The 13,437-nt window shown below is 52.3% G+C and overlaps 3 protein-coding genes across 3 annotated transcripts; 1 reads left to right on the forward strand and 2 right to left on the reverse strand.

Annotated features, from left to right (window-relative positions):
- Positions 1–229: 229 nt before the first annotated feature.
- BO70DRAFT_357602 (RTA1 domain-containing protein) lies at positions 230–2,058 on the reverse strand. The gene is made up of 3 exons (XM_025542075.1): positions 1,361–2,058; positions 1,193–1,285; positions 230–1,113 (listed from the first exon to the last, which is right to left on the reverse strand). The coding sequence occupies exons 1-3, from the start codon at positions 1,581–1,583 to the stop codon at positions 521–523; spliced, it is 909 nt and encodes a 302-aa protein (XP_025404211.1). The 5' UTR covers positions 1,584–2,058; the 3' UTR covers positions 230–520.
- Positions 2,059–2,459: 401 nt separating this feature from the next.
- On the reverse strand, positions 2,460–5,778 carry BO70DRAFT_305940 (putative phosphoketolase). Its single transcript, XM_025540025.1, has 7 exons — positions 5,437–5,778; positions 5,315–5,389; positions 4,880–5,267; positions 4,523–4,832; positions 3,853–4,473; positions 2,979–3,804; positions 2,460–2,918 (listed from the first exon to the last, which is right to left on the reverse strand). Exons 1-7 carry the CDS (start codon positions 5,597–5,599, stop codon positions 2,881–2,883), a joined length of 2,421 nt encoding a protein of 806 aa, XP_025404212.1. The 5' UTR covers positions 5,600–5,778; the 3' UTR covers positions 2,460–2,880.
- Positions 5,779–5,991: 213 nt separating this feature from the next.
- Positions 5,992–7,771, forward strand: BO70DRAFT_402500 (putative acetate kinase; the record flags this gene model as incomplete). The annotated part of the gene is made up of 6 exons (XM_025547021.1): positions 5,992–6,371; positions 6,425–6,739; positions 6,801–6,863; positions 6,916–6,988; positions 7,225–7,611; positions 7,678–7,771. 6 exons carry the CDS (start codon positions 5,992–5,994, stop codon positions 7,732–7,734), a joined length of 1,275 nt encoding a protein of 424 aa, XP_025404213.1. The 3' UTR covers positions 7,735–7,771.
- Between the last annotated feature and the right edge of the window lie 5,666 nt (positions 7,772–13,437).

A 13,437-nucleotide genomic window follows, 5' to 3' on the forward strand; every position in this document is an offset into this window, starting at 1 on the left:
CTGTTAGCCGTGGAGCGAGATACCTTTTCTTTCTTTCATTTTTCTTGTTTCGATCGGGTTGGCTGGTTTTTTTTTTTTCGGTCTTCTGCTGCTGCTTCTGCGCGACTAATCTCGGGATCCTCTTGCTCTTACTGCTGTTTCTGTTTGTGTCCAGCGATGGTGTGGTGTCTGTCTACATGTACAGATGGATGAGAACATAATGCACGTGAAGGGGAAATTGATGAATGTCATTATCTATCTATTGTCCAACAACCAGATCGAAGCAAGCCAAACCACAACCGAATCTATCAATGAATGAATCAATCAAGCCAACGCTGCGTTGATATCAAATACACTCCATCAATCAGCCGATCAGTCAATGAGACACGGGCCCTACCCTACCCTACGGCCCCGCCGTCCTGAAACCCGAAACATGGAAATCGAGGAAGAAGGGGGTGTGATTGTGGGGCAAACGAAGATCGGGATATATTATATGACCAGAGAAAAGGAAACAGACAGAGGGGGGGAAAGGGTCTAGAATCTAGATAAACTGCATCTCCGTAGCGCCGGGGGAGTGAATCTGTTCGTGAAACGGTTTCACGGTAGACTTGGGCAGCAGCCAGCCCGGGTGGAAGACGTTGAAGATGCCGACGGCGAGGACCATCATGGCGCCGTCGAGGACGATGAAGTAGACCTGGTGGGTGATCAGGTAGCCGGACCAGCCCTGCGACAGCTCGATGGTTCGGTAGATGCTGCGGACGTAGATGCAGAGGATGGAGAAGATCATGGCGCAGAGGAGCGGGACGACGGTCGTGGTCATGGTCTGCAGGACGCGCATGCGCAGGGTGCGGCGGACGAAGTCGGCGGCGAAAAAGACGAAGACGGTGATGGAGACCAGCTGGAAGACGATACCGGCGACCATGGTGTGGGTGCCTGGAGCGGTGTTGCCGTTGACCTTGTTGACCTCGATGGAGGCCATGCCGCCGCCCACGGCCTGGACGACCAATGAGACGACGTCGCAGGTCACGAAGATCCAGAGATAGAGTTTGGGGCTCAAAATTGAGGTTTCCGGGCCCAAAAGATGGATGAAACGGCCCAGGATCACGTAAATACCCGCCGTGAAGAAGGTCGGGGCTGGATTGAGGGGTTAGTGTCTGGTTTTTTGTTGTTTCAGACTTTCAGGGATGTTGGATGGATGGATAGATGCTCGTACCGATGATCAGCGTGGAAATCTGCATGAGAAAGGCGTTCCCGTTGTAGGGACATTCAGCAGACCAGGTGCGCGCTCCCCAGCCCAGGAGTTCCGCTGTAGGCGCATCCAGTCAGTTCGGGGTCTTTTGCATGCAGGACGCAGAAAGCTGCAGTCGTAGGGTTCACGTACTGATGCATCCTAGGATAAACACGATGCACCACCACTGCCTCTTCCACACCATCTGTGCGAAGTGGATGAGCATCGAGACTCCGAAGAGGGAGCAGAAAACAATGCCCGCGGCCAGCGAGGGCGTGTAGCCGTAGGACGTGCCATATCCGTCGACGAGAGCATGGCAGCCCTCTCCAAGCTGCTGCTTGAACTTATATTCGGCATCATTGTTGACGCCGGACATGGTGAGACAAGAGGCGACGCCGAAGATCTAGATCCTAGAGTCGGAGCTAGTGCGCGAGTGAGTCTGCGTGTCGACGAAGAAATGAGCAAGATGAGATCGAGTCACCGCTCGGAGGTAGATATATGGGATGGAGAGCGATTTGACACCGCGACGAAGCGATTAGGGCCCTAAGAGTGGCGGGGCTAGTATGCTCTTGCAGGGGAAATCACCACGACAGTGCCAATCAGCGACAGGAGGAAGGAAAAGACGAGACGAGACAGTCCCGCCGACGGATATAAGAGGGATTGAACGATAGACGGGCAGGCAGCCTTCGCGATCCCTCCAAAATCTCGCTCCCACACCCCGGGGCCTATCTCCGCCACTATTGAACCTCCGTAACCCCGTCTCCCTGACTGCCTGGCCGTGGGCATCAGTGGTACGGCGGGGACATCCGTTGCACGGGGCCATCTGATTGAGCGCCCAGGCAGAGGCAGAGGCCGTTCTGCATTAATAATTCGGCACGCGCGAATGCTGCGACATCATTCGACGAGGTGGTTGCGAGGCCCAAAAAAAGAGTTGGCGATGCCGATGAGGGCTCGCAAGGTGCGCCCAATGGGGTTTAGGGCGACTCGCAGGCCTGCCGGGGGTCCCGAGGGTGCCGCGGAAGGGGGACATAGTAGGGAACATAAGACGGAATTATTAAGGATAAGTGGTCCCTGGTTCTGACAGTAAGGTACATGATCGGGCCCGGAGAGCAGTAACTCCGTCGCCGCTAGATGGTTAGACCACACAGGCCAGCAGCTCGGTCATCAGTAGTTAGTAGTAGGCATGTACGGAGTAGATAACTGGATAATTGTCGTGAATAATCAGGGTTCCGCTAGAGACGAGCGGCAGGATCCGACTATAGTAGAGAGAGAGTATAACAGGTGAGAAGAGGAGAAGAGAAGATCGGAAAAGACAAGCGACGGAAGGATGGATGACCCCGCCCCGCCTCGCCTCAGGCAGCATCGTCTTCCTTCCTACTTGAACTCGACTCCGCCCCTCGCCAGTCGCAACCACCACAACTCTCGCTACTGCGTACCCTCGCAAGCACCGACCCTTTCGGCAAAGCTCGGCAAGGCAGGATCTGGCTCGTCTAAGCGTCTAAGTAGTCGGTCAGATCCTCCGTATCTACTCCCCATGTCGCTCCTGTCTCTGCCCACTCGACCCCCGCCAACACGAACACAATGAATCAACAAACCCTTGAATTCTAGGTATATGGCTAATGATACATTCTCCTTCCGCGCGTCAGACTTGGCTCATGTCACATTCGACTCATTCAATCAAACGAAGGCGTCTCATACGTGTCATCGGGATCTATCGCCTGTCAGCATGAGGAATCCGACTCATCGGGATTGGAGGATTGGGGGGCCTTACCCGTGCGGTTGGCGAGGATGTACTTCCGCGTCTCGACAATATTATGGTTCAGCTCCGTGACCAGCTCATGCTGTCGGGCTTGAACCCGCTCGTTCCGTCGAGATGCCCCGATCACTGCAGCCTGCGCCACGTGGAACCGAGATACCTGGTTCGAAAGCATCATGTCGAATGGCGTGGTGGTGCTGCCCTCCTCCATGTACCCTTCAACGCTCACCCGGTCCAGATTGGGGCGTCCAAAGAGCAGTCCCTTCAGCTCGCTCGGGTATCCGTGGTAGTTGAAGTGAATCGGCCGGTCCGTGCCAAACAGGCTGTTGAAGGCGTCGGGGGTCAGAGCATGGGGGTGCAGCCCCTGGTTCTCCAGGATCATCAAGTCTGTCACGTTGACCACCCGAACCCGAAGTTCTGGACAGCGCTTGCGCAGGAGGGCCGCCGCATAGATGACCTCGAACATCACCTCCACGCCGATTCCAACGAGAACAACGTCTGGGTCCAGCCCGTCGTCGGTACTGCAGAACCGCCAGATCGATGCGCCCGCTCGACAATGGCTCTCGGCCTCCTCTGGGGTCAAGTACACCGGGGTCGGCTGTTTCGCTCCGACCATGAGGTTGATGTAGTTCGTCGACTTGAGACAATGATGGAGCGTAGTCAAGAACGTGTTCGCGTCCGGGGGGAGGTAAACTCGGGCGGCTTTTGGTTTCAGCTTGAGGACGGCCCCGATGAAGGACGGGTTCTGGTGAGAAAAGCCGTTGTGCTCCTGGCGGGCCCACGTGCTCGTTTCGATATAGTTGATGCTGCTGACCGGCTTGTGCCAGCTCGTCTCCTGAGCCTGCAGCTTGGTCAGTGACGAGCTCACGGAATAGCGTCAGGAACCAACCATTTTGTTGAACTTGGCATATTGCACCATCATGGTGTGGACGATGCCCAAGAAGCTTTCATACGACGGAAACATGCCCACACGACCGGTCAAGGTGTACCCTTGAAGGAATCCCTGGCACAGATGCTCACTGAGAACTTCAATGACACGGCCACCTTGAGCATTCGAGAACTGGTCCCACTGGAAGTTTCTTCCCGTGTGGGCTAGAGCTGCATCCAACTTGTTACTCTCCAGCTCGTCTGGGGAGAAGATGCGAACACTGTGGGGGTTCTGGGTGAAGACCTGGTCGATGAAATTTCCGATTGCCTTCATGGCGCTCTCCTGCGCGCCCTTTTCCACGCAAAAGTTCCTCCAGTCCGGAAGATTTGGTGGAACATAGCCCTTGTAGGACTCGGCGCGTTGTCCCAGCTTCTTGGAGTCATCAGGTGGGATCACAGCCTTCACCTCGTCGATAATATCCCCGGTTTCGGTGAAGAGTTCATGAGGGCTATACGACGCCAGCCACTTCTGCAGCGCCTGGAGCTCCTCCTGATCCTTCTTTGCGTTGGGCAGAGGAACCTGGTGCGAATGAAAAGAACCCTCGATGAACTGCCCGTGCAACTCCTTGGGCCCGGACCAACCCTGTGAAGCAGTTAGCGAGAACAGAGTCCAGTGGGCATGTCATACACACCTTTGGCGTTCGCAAAACGAGCATTGGCCATCTAGGCTTCATGATCGGCCTGCCGGAACGCGCTGCTTTCTGGATCTTGCGGATTTCGCCAACCGCCCACATCATCGAGCTGTGGAGATCTGCGTCGATATCCTTCAAGTTCTCGACAATGCGCACCTGGTAGCCATAACCAGTGAAGAGGGAGACCAGCTCCTTGTTGTCCATACAGCCGAAGATGGTGCGCTCGCTGATCTTGAAGCCGTTGACATGGAGGATCGGCAAGACGGCGCCTGATTCTGCGGGGTCGATGTACTTGATCGCATGCCAGGACCTGTCATTGTCAGCTAATGTTTCGTAACAGGGCCAGTTAGAGCTAACGCTGCTGTCGGGCCAGATTCTGCTTCTCCGTCACCAACCACGCAAGTGGCAATCAGGTCGGGGTTGTCCATGACCGCGCCAAAAGAGACGGCCAGAGCGTAGCCCAGCTCACCACCCTCGTGAATCGCACCTGGGGTTTCCGCATTGATGTGGCTTGGCAGACCCGCGCTGGTGCTGAAGGTCGAGATGAGCTGGTACAGACCATCCATATCTCGTGAGTAACTGGGGTAGAATCTTCCTAACGAGCCCTCGAGCCACAGGGCAGCCAGGATGGCTGGTGCGCCATGGCCCGGTCCGACCACATAGATCATGTCCAGATCATGCTTTGTTATGATGTGGTTCAGATGGGAGTATACCAGGATCAACCCGGGGCAGGTTCCCCAGTGGCCTGTGGACGGTGAGCGGAGGCATGCGGGGCCGACCAGTGATACTCACCTAGAAGCCTGGGCTTGATGTCCTCTGGTTTTAGGTCTTGCTTCAGCAGCACATTATCCTGTAGGAAGATCATGGCTGCGACCATTAGCCCGAGAAGTGGAATGGCGAGGGATAACTCTTACCAGCAGCGATATACGTCGCAGCCTGACGGAACTTCCGCAAGGCATTGTAGTCGGTTTCCTCCAGAGCCGTTTCCGCCAGCTGGACCTGTAATTGCTCAACAATGTCGGGGATGTGTGACGGCTCCGCCTTGGGGTTTGGTCTGTCGATGACTTCGCCAGGCATGGTGGTTGATCGATCGATCGATCGAAATTCGAATGGAAACAGATCTGCGGCTTATAGTTCGTTATGCGAGATATAGTCTATCCGGTGCGTCCGAGATCTCAGGTCTGTACGAATGAATAAATAAGCTCGCGGGATCGGAGATGAAGTGCACAATGTTTAATTGCCTGGGAGAAGAGAAATTGAGCAGATGGTTGAAATAGAAACAGGCGTGAGTAGTGGTGAGTCCGACTGCCTAGTACTACTACGTCACCTGCCAGGAAGGCCGGTGACATCACCCGCCGTCGCAACCGGGAACCCGCCAGAGCAACACAACAACATCTTCCAGCTGTCACCTCCTCAATTCCTCTCTGATCAGTACCAGTCCTGTGCGCGCATCCCCTGCTTCGCTCACAATGGCGGGCAAGTCCATCCTCTCCGTCAACGCCGGATCCTCCTCCGTCAAGATCACCTTCTATACCTTCGAGAAGACCCCCAAGGAGATCGCCGCCGCCCAGATCTCCGGCATCACAGCCCCGCCTGCGAAGCTGCAGTACAGCAGCGGCTCGGCCCAGCACAAGGAGGAGCTGAAGGAAAGCCTCAGCACCCCGCAAGACGCCTTCAAGTGCCTCCTGCAGCGCTGCTTCTCCGATCCCGAGCTCTCCGAAGTCGCCAGCCCGGATGATCTGGCCTACATCTGCCACCGGGTGGTCCACGGAGGCGATTATCAGTCCTCGGTGGTGATCACCAACGAGACATACCACCATCTGGAGAAGCTGGAGGACCTGGCTCCGCTGTGCGTGAGCCCCTGGCAATCGGACCCGAGCTGCCTCTGACAGCCAGACACAGACATAACTACTCCGCGTTGGAAATCATCCGTCACTGCAGGAAGGAGATCCCCTCCGTCAAGAGCGTCACCTTCTTCGACTCTGCCTTCCACCAGACCCTTCCCGAGCATGTCAGGACGTACCCGATCGACCCGGAGACCGCCAAAGCCAACGGGCTGCGCAAGTACGGCTTCCACGGCATCAGCTACTCGTTTATTCTGCGGTCTGTGGCCGAGTTCCTCCAGAAGCCCGTCGAGAAGACCAGCGTGATCGCGATGCATATTGGCAGTGGGGCTTCTATCTGCGCGATCAAGGAGGGCAAATCAGTTGATACCACGTGGGCTTCACTTGCGTTCAAACCATCGATAAATGAACCTATACTGACAACTCGCGCACAGGATGGGCCTCACACCCTTGGCCGGACTGCCGGGTGCCACTCGAAGCGGTGATATTGATCCCTCGTGAGGACTTCCTCTCTCGTTTCCAGAACCCCGGATTAACCTTCCCCTTCAGACTGGTTTTCCACTACACCAATGATGCCGGCAAGCTCAGTCCGGCCAGCACCAAAGAAATGCACATCAGCACGGTACGTTTCACCCCTCCTCCGTCTCCTCCTCCGTCTCCTCCTCCTTCTCCTTTTCGCCCCCACTGTCGCCGTCGTCGCCGTTGTCATCATCGGCACCGTTACCATTGTCACCGCCATCGTCATCACCATCCCCGCCACTAGCACCACCATCGTCACATCCATAATCATTTCCACAATCACAGTCATAATCATCACGCAAGACGAGTCAAATGCCTCTAAGTTCTAACACCCGCTAGGCCGAAGAAATCCTCAACAAGAAATCCGGCTGGAAAGCCCTAACCGGCACCACCGACTTCTCGCAAATAGCGGTCGCGGACCCGCCCACCCCGCAGCACAAACTCGCGTTCGATATCGTCGTCGACCGGATTGCGGGCTACCTGGGGAATTACTTCGTCAAGCTGGATGGGAAGGTCGACGCGCTGGTTTTCGCGGGCGGGATTGGCGAGAAGAGTGGCCTGCTGAGGAAGGCGGTTGTGGAAAAGTGTCGCTGTTTGGGGGTGGGGGTTGATGGGGGGAGGAATGAGAGGGGGGCTGGTGGGGAGACAGTGGTGGATGTTTCACTTTCCGGGGAGGGGGAGGGGAGTGGAAAGACAAGGGTGTTGATCTGTCAGACGGATGAACAGGTGAGTTCTTGCTTTACTTTTGACTCTATGGGGTAGGGGTTTTGTAGATGCGCTGACTGGGTATAGTTCGAGATGGCGTTTGGGTGTGTGAGGAAGTATGGGGAGGATTTTGCTGCGGAGTAAGATGGATGTCATCATGGATGATTCAGGCTATGGTCAGGTTCTAATAATGAAATGTCATGGGACTCTTGTTCGATCTATGTGTCTGGATTGGATATCGCCAGTAAGTACGCATATGCAACCATGTCTCAGTTAGTTATATAATGATCATGAAGTTACGTCAACCCAACCCTCTACTCGGTTTCTGAGTACAAAGCCCGCATGTATATACGTATACGTATACCGAACCCAATGGGAATCGCCAACAAGAACCAAACCAGCCATCACCATCATCATCATCACTACCACCGTCCAAAACATCATATCCAACACTAGCCTACCAGAAAGCAGCACATAGAAACAACACCTACCCCGAGTAAAGCATAAACAACTCCGTAACCCCGCCTACTAAATCTCCTCCAACCTAACCTACTTACCTACATACCTACATACATACCTCGGTACTATACTATACCATAGCCAAATGACCTCAAAATACAGAATACATACACAGCAACAGGGAAAAGCAGCCAATCACCACCAACCAACCAACTACATACACCTACATACTTGGGTAGATACCTAAGGCTTACTCTGACTCTAAGCCTCAGCCTAATACCACCCCAGGGTCATCACACCAAACACCATCACATCACATCACATCACATCACATCGCATCACACCACACCACCGCCCGATCTAGACCCCCCCCCCCCAACAAAGAACAGTTAAGATTAATCCCTGCCTTAGTTATACCATCCATTGCTAGGTAATCCTAATCCTAATCCCAGTCCTAATCATAGTGCCCGGGCCCCTTTCCCTCCTTCCCCTCCCTCACCTGGTGATCTGTCATTGGTAGGTAGGTAGGTACTAGGTACTAGGTAGGGGCCTATGTACTAGGTAAATAGCAGTTGTGATAGGCGCATAGCAACGGGTGTACTTACCCCTACCCCAACCCGAACCCCTGTCCGTTGTGTTAGGTTGTCTTGTCTTGTCTTGTCCGGATGGAACCCCTATCTAAACTTTGAACCTTGATGGTGATGGGGGTATATGCATGCATGCACGCATGTATGTATGTAGGTATGTATGTATGTATCCAGGTCCTAAGATCTACTCTGTGCTACAATGTATGTATGTACATCCGGTAGAGGCACGCACGTACGCCGTTGGTTAGAGCTGAAAAGGATGTACATGTATGTAGTTACATGCATCTACCCTAGTTACCTACATGATGCTTGTCATTTGTTTCATGGTTGGGGTCTAACGTTTACTTAGGTAGGTAGGTAGGTAGGTAGGTAGGTAGCTAGCTAACTAACTAACTAACTAACTAACTAACTAACTACAGTAGGAATACAGTCTCTATCTGTGTCTGTCTAATAGAGAGTAAGTAAGTAAGTAAGTAAGTAAGAAAGAAAGAAAGATAAACCCCGGCCGGGGAACCCACCCAGAAACAGAGACCCCGAAGAAAGAGCAGGAAGACTCTTTGTTCCAACTCCCAACTTCCACCTAACCTAACCTTACCCTCCACCCCAGTATCTATCCCAACTACCCGGTTCCAGATCCCTTAGATCCGGGATAGTTTTGATCGCCGGGTAGTTGCTTTTAGAAAATAGGATTAGGCAGCTGCCCGGGAGACATCCGGGTCGACCCACACTTTTACTACTATGTAAGTAGTAAGTACTGCGTACTGAGTGTTGATGTTGAGTAACCTATGGATGAAGGGGTGGAATGTGAACGGGGTCTATCTACTAGTGGGGGAAGGGGGGGGGGTAGTAGGTCCGAGAAAGGCTTAATTATCAGACATGGTTTTGGTTTGTTCTCCTTGCGTGGTTTAGATGATTTGGACGGGTGGCTGACTGACTGATTGATTGATGTACTGAGTGATTGATTTACTGAGTGAGTGAGTGAGTGCGAAGGGAAGAAAGGAGTAAGTACAGAACATTATACAGAATACTGTAGAAAGGAGGTCCGAGATATCTACAGGTTGTATTCCGTATGTAAGTAAGTAAGTAAGTAAGTATGTATGTTTGTTAACTTCTCAAACAGTAAGCACTGGGGGTGACACTGTGACAAGAGGTTCGCGGAGTTGGAGGTCCGCTCCGGCAGGTAAGTAGGTAGGTAAGCACCTAGTACTTTTGATAATGACAGTGCTAAAAATCAAGAGAATGCATGATTATCGGTGGGGAGGCGCTGGGTCATGTGCATGCAATGCAGCCAGAGGCATGGTTGGAATTGGTCTAGAGCGAGCTAGACAGCTAGCTAGCTATACCCAGTACCCAGACTCCAGAGACAACTGGGTAGGTGGGTATCAGCATGGAAGTAAGTGGCTGTGGCTGTCTAACCTAGGACAGGTACTTTGTTCTTATTCTACCGAATCTATTTATTCTCTTCGCAATCTCCCCAACGATCAAGCAGCATGGTGCATGGTGCACGATAAATAGAAAGAAGGATCCATAGACCTCGCGCCCAGCATATGCCATTTCAGGAACCCGTCTCAAGCCACCCAGAAAGACGGTGTTAGAGCAGGTTGGCGGCGGCGACGGCGTTTTCTGGAAACTTCTCGCTGAGATGATCCGTGTCCCAGAACAAAGGACTGGGTCTGGGTCTGGCTCTGGGTCTGGCTCCTGATTCTCTGCAGCGTCCGTGACCTCCTCCGCAGCCTGCGTGGCATGGTGATGTATCTCATCCATTCATGCATGTATTCATTTATTCCTTTCGTCAGATTAAACAAGCCGAACTACCGTCCGTAGTTTGTACCTATTTCCGACATTGAGGCGAGAGGAGAGGACAGCGGACGAAGATCATTGGCGTCGAAATGGGGCAAACCCGTCGCATCGGCGCGTCTTATTCGACGGGGCCCAGACTAGGTATGGATGTATGGATGTATAGTATGTACCTACTTACCTACCGGACCTAATCCAATGTAATGTACCGGTAGGAGGCACTTACTTAAATGATGAGGCTGAGGGCGATCCTGCATCAACCCGGTTGGTCGACCAAGACTTATCTCCCTATCCACCTACCAGACATGTACCGGAAGTGATAGATACTAGGTTACGGAGTACTAGTAGATTGATAGATGGATGCATCGTCCGGCACGTATCTGATATTCTGATAGGCCTGGCTGGCTCGAGGATACCCAAAAAGGGGAAACTGGAGTTTGGGGTTTGGAGTTTTGGAGCAGCGTGGCGGGTGGATGCGTTGTGTTCAACAGGAAAAAGAAAAGAAAAGAAAAGAAAAAAAAAAAAGAGCCGAAGGCGATTGACTGACTGACTGACTTATCAGGATGGATCATATCATGCATTGGAGATGATGATAATGCCCAAACCTAAATAATATTGGGATTGGGAATGGGAATCCGCCGACAACGCCAAGGGATGCGCAGGCGATCCGATCAGTTCCCCCTTCTAGAAGACTAGAACGCCATCCCGTGGCCGGCTGGCTTTCCGCGGCTCTAGTCCGGTCGACTGCTTCTGTTACTTTCTTACTCGGTGCAGTAGTGGATCAGGGGCCGCGAACATCGCTGCCTGCCTCGCTCGTCCCGGTTACCGGGGGGAGGAAATTGCAAATTACAAATTACACAGTACAAGTATCTAACATGAATATACTAGATACTCTATACCTAGGTAAGGAAGGTACCTGGTGTCTAGACAGCCTGGGCTTCCGTCATGCTCGCGTGGTCGATGAAGTGTCCACCTGCGATCACGGTAATTGGTTGTTGTGTGGATGCCTCCAGCCTCGGTAGTCAGTCAGTAAGGATTAGACATACTTACTATCTGTGTAGAGGATGTATGTGTTGTACTTGGACCTACATAGACACCTAGTTAATACTTATGTTGTTGGAGTGGTAGTAGTAGCTGTAAGCAGAACAAAACCACCCTGTACTCCGTAAATAATCTCTCCCCAAGGAACAGCCAGCAGATCATCCGTTTCTTCAGGGACCACCCTCGACTAGCCATGCAGCCTCCCTGCGTCGGTTGCATCGCATCGCATCGCATCGCATCGCATCCCGCCGATAGTCCCGCAAGGTTGACCGACCGACCAACCAACCAACCAACCAACCAGCCAGCCAGCCAGCCAGCCAGTCAGCAAATGGCGAAGTCGCGAACAGACCTCTTCAGCGGTTCAGCCCTGGTTTCACAGCCGATCGGGGAGATCTGACATGAGGATTTCCAGCAGGATGAGGAAGAACGAAAAGGATCTGCTGCAGACACAGTACACAGTACACAGTACACAGACACACAAGGCCAAACACAGACAAACACAGACACAGACACAGCCGACCGGACCGACAACCTTGTTTCAACTCTACGGGGACAACGTTAACAAACAACAAACCGTCGGGTTGACTGTGGTGGTTGGTGGCTAACTAATGCATGGAGCCGAGCCGGGTTGAATCATGTAAATTGCATTCGCTCGGTCGTGTCCGGCGTACGTCGGATTTATCTCCATTCTCCAGTAGTCTTTATTCTTCTTCTGGCTTGAGTTTTGTTTGTTCCTCACCGTCGGAATTATTTTTTTTTATCTGTTGAAGAAGTGATACATCAGATCGGATTATTGGGGAGTTATTATTTGATTGATTGACAGCTGATGCTTGATTGATTGATTGATTGATTGATCGTGAAACTTCCCAATCACATGGCATGATCGGCCAGGGAATAATTGTCCCAGTACTCCGTAGACCAGTCACTCTATCTGCCAGGGACCTACCTACCTACCTAAACAAAGACATCCATGCGATGATGGAACAGAGTACCTATCACAATCCAATCTATCCCCAACATCACACTTCCTATTATTACTCTTTACCCAGTACGGAGTACCTCCATACACCATATCCCGAGGCAAATAACCCGAGACGAATCATTAATTGTTCGAACCATTAGTTATTGGCACTCGGAAGGATTCCTCCTCCGGAATGAATCCTCAGGATCAAGCCACTCCCACTCCAGCCCAGTGCCCAGTGCCCCGGGCAGTGGGCACTGGGCAGTGGGCAGACGATCTAGCCCCCCGGCCGGCCACCCGCCAAACAATGAAAAACCCATGTCTAGCGTCTGCGGAAGTGGATTGGCACTTCCCACTTTCCACTTCCCAATCAATCCTAGATATACGGAGTACCTAGTTAGGTAGTTAGTTCGATAGACAATCCCAGCCCTTTTTTGCCCCATCCCATCGCCAACGGTTCTTCGCAGTTCGCATGTCTGTGGACCAACACCAACTTGGTCTAGCATTTTATCTTAGTAAGTAAGTACATAGGTAAACTAAGTACCGAATACGGAGTGACTACTCCTACCTGAGTAAGTAAGTAAGTAAGTAGCTAGCTAAGTAGTGACTTACTCTAAGCCTACGGTAGAAGTCTTCCGGTCCCGTTCCTCTGGTTTCTAGCGCTGTTCTAGTCTATACGAGTAGCTGATACACGGGTTACACGATAACTACTTTGGGAGTATGCAATTTACCCTACTACTTACTCCGTTTGTAGTAGATACTATACTTACTGGTATTGTTGTCTATCTGCTATAGTACTGCGTACTAAGTAAATAATTAGTATATCTTACTAGTTCCTGTAACTAGATAGTAGATACTGTGTATGAAATATAGGTATGGGTATGGATAGGAGACCCCGGGGTCCTAAGGTAGGTAGGTATATAGGTATAGCCCAATCTGACCCAATACCTACGGTAAGGTAGTAGGTTAAGTATGGGTCACGACTGTTGAGAGCCCCGGTCG

Source organism: Aspergillus heteromorphus (genome assembly GCF_003184545.1).
Source record: "Aspergillus heteromorphus CBS 117.55 chromosome Unknown BO70scaffold_1, whole genome shotgun sequence".
NCBI classification, from domain to species: Eukaryota; Fungi; Ascomycota; class Eurotiomycetes; order Eurotiales; family Aspergillaceae; genus Aspergillus; species Aspergillus heteromorphus.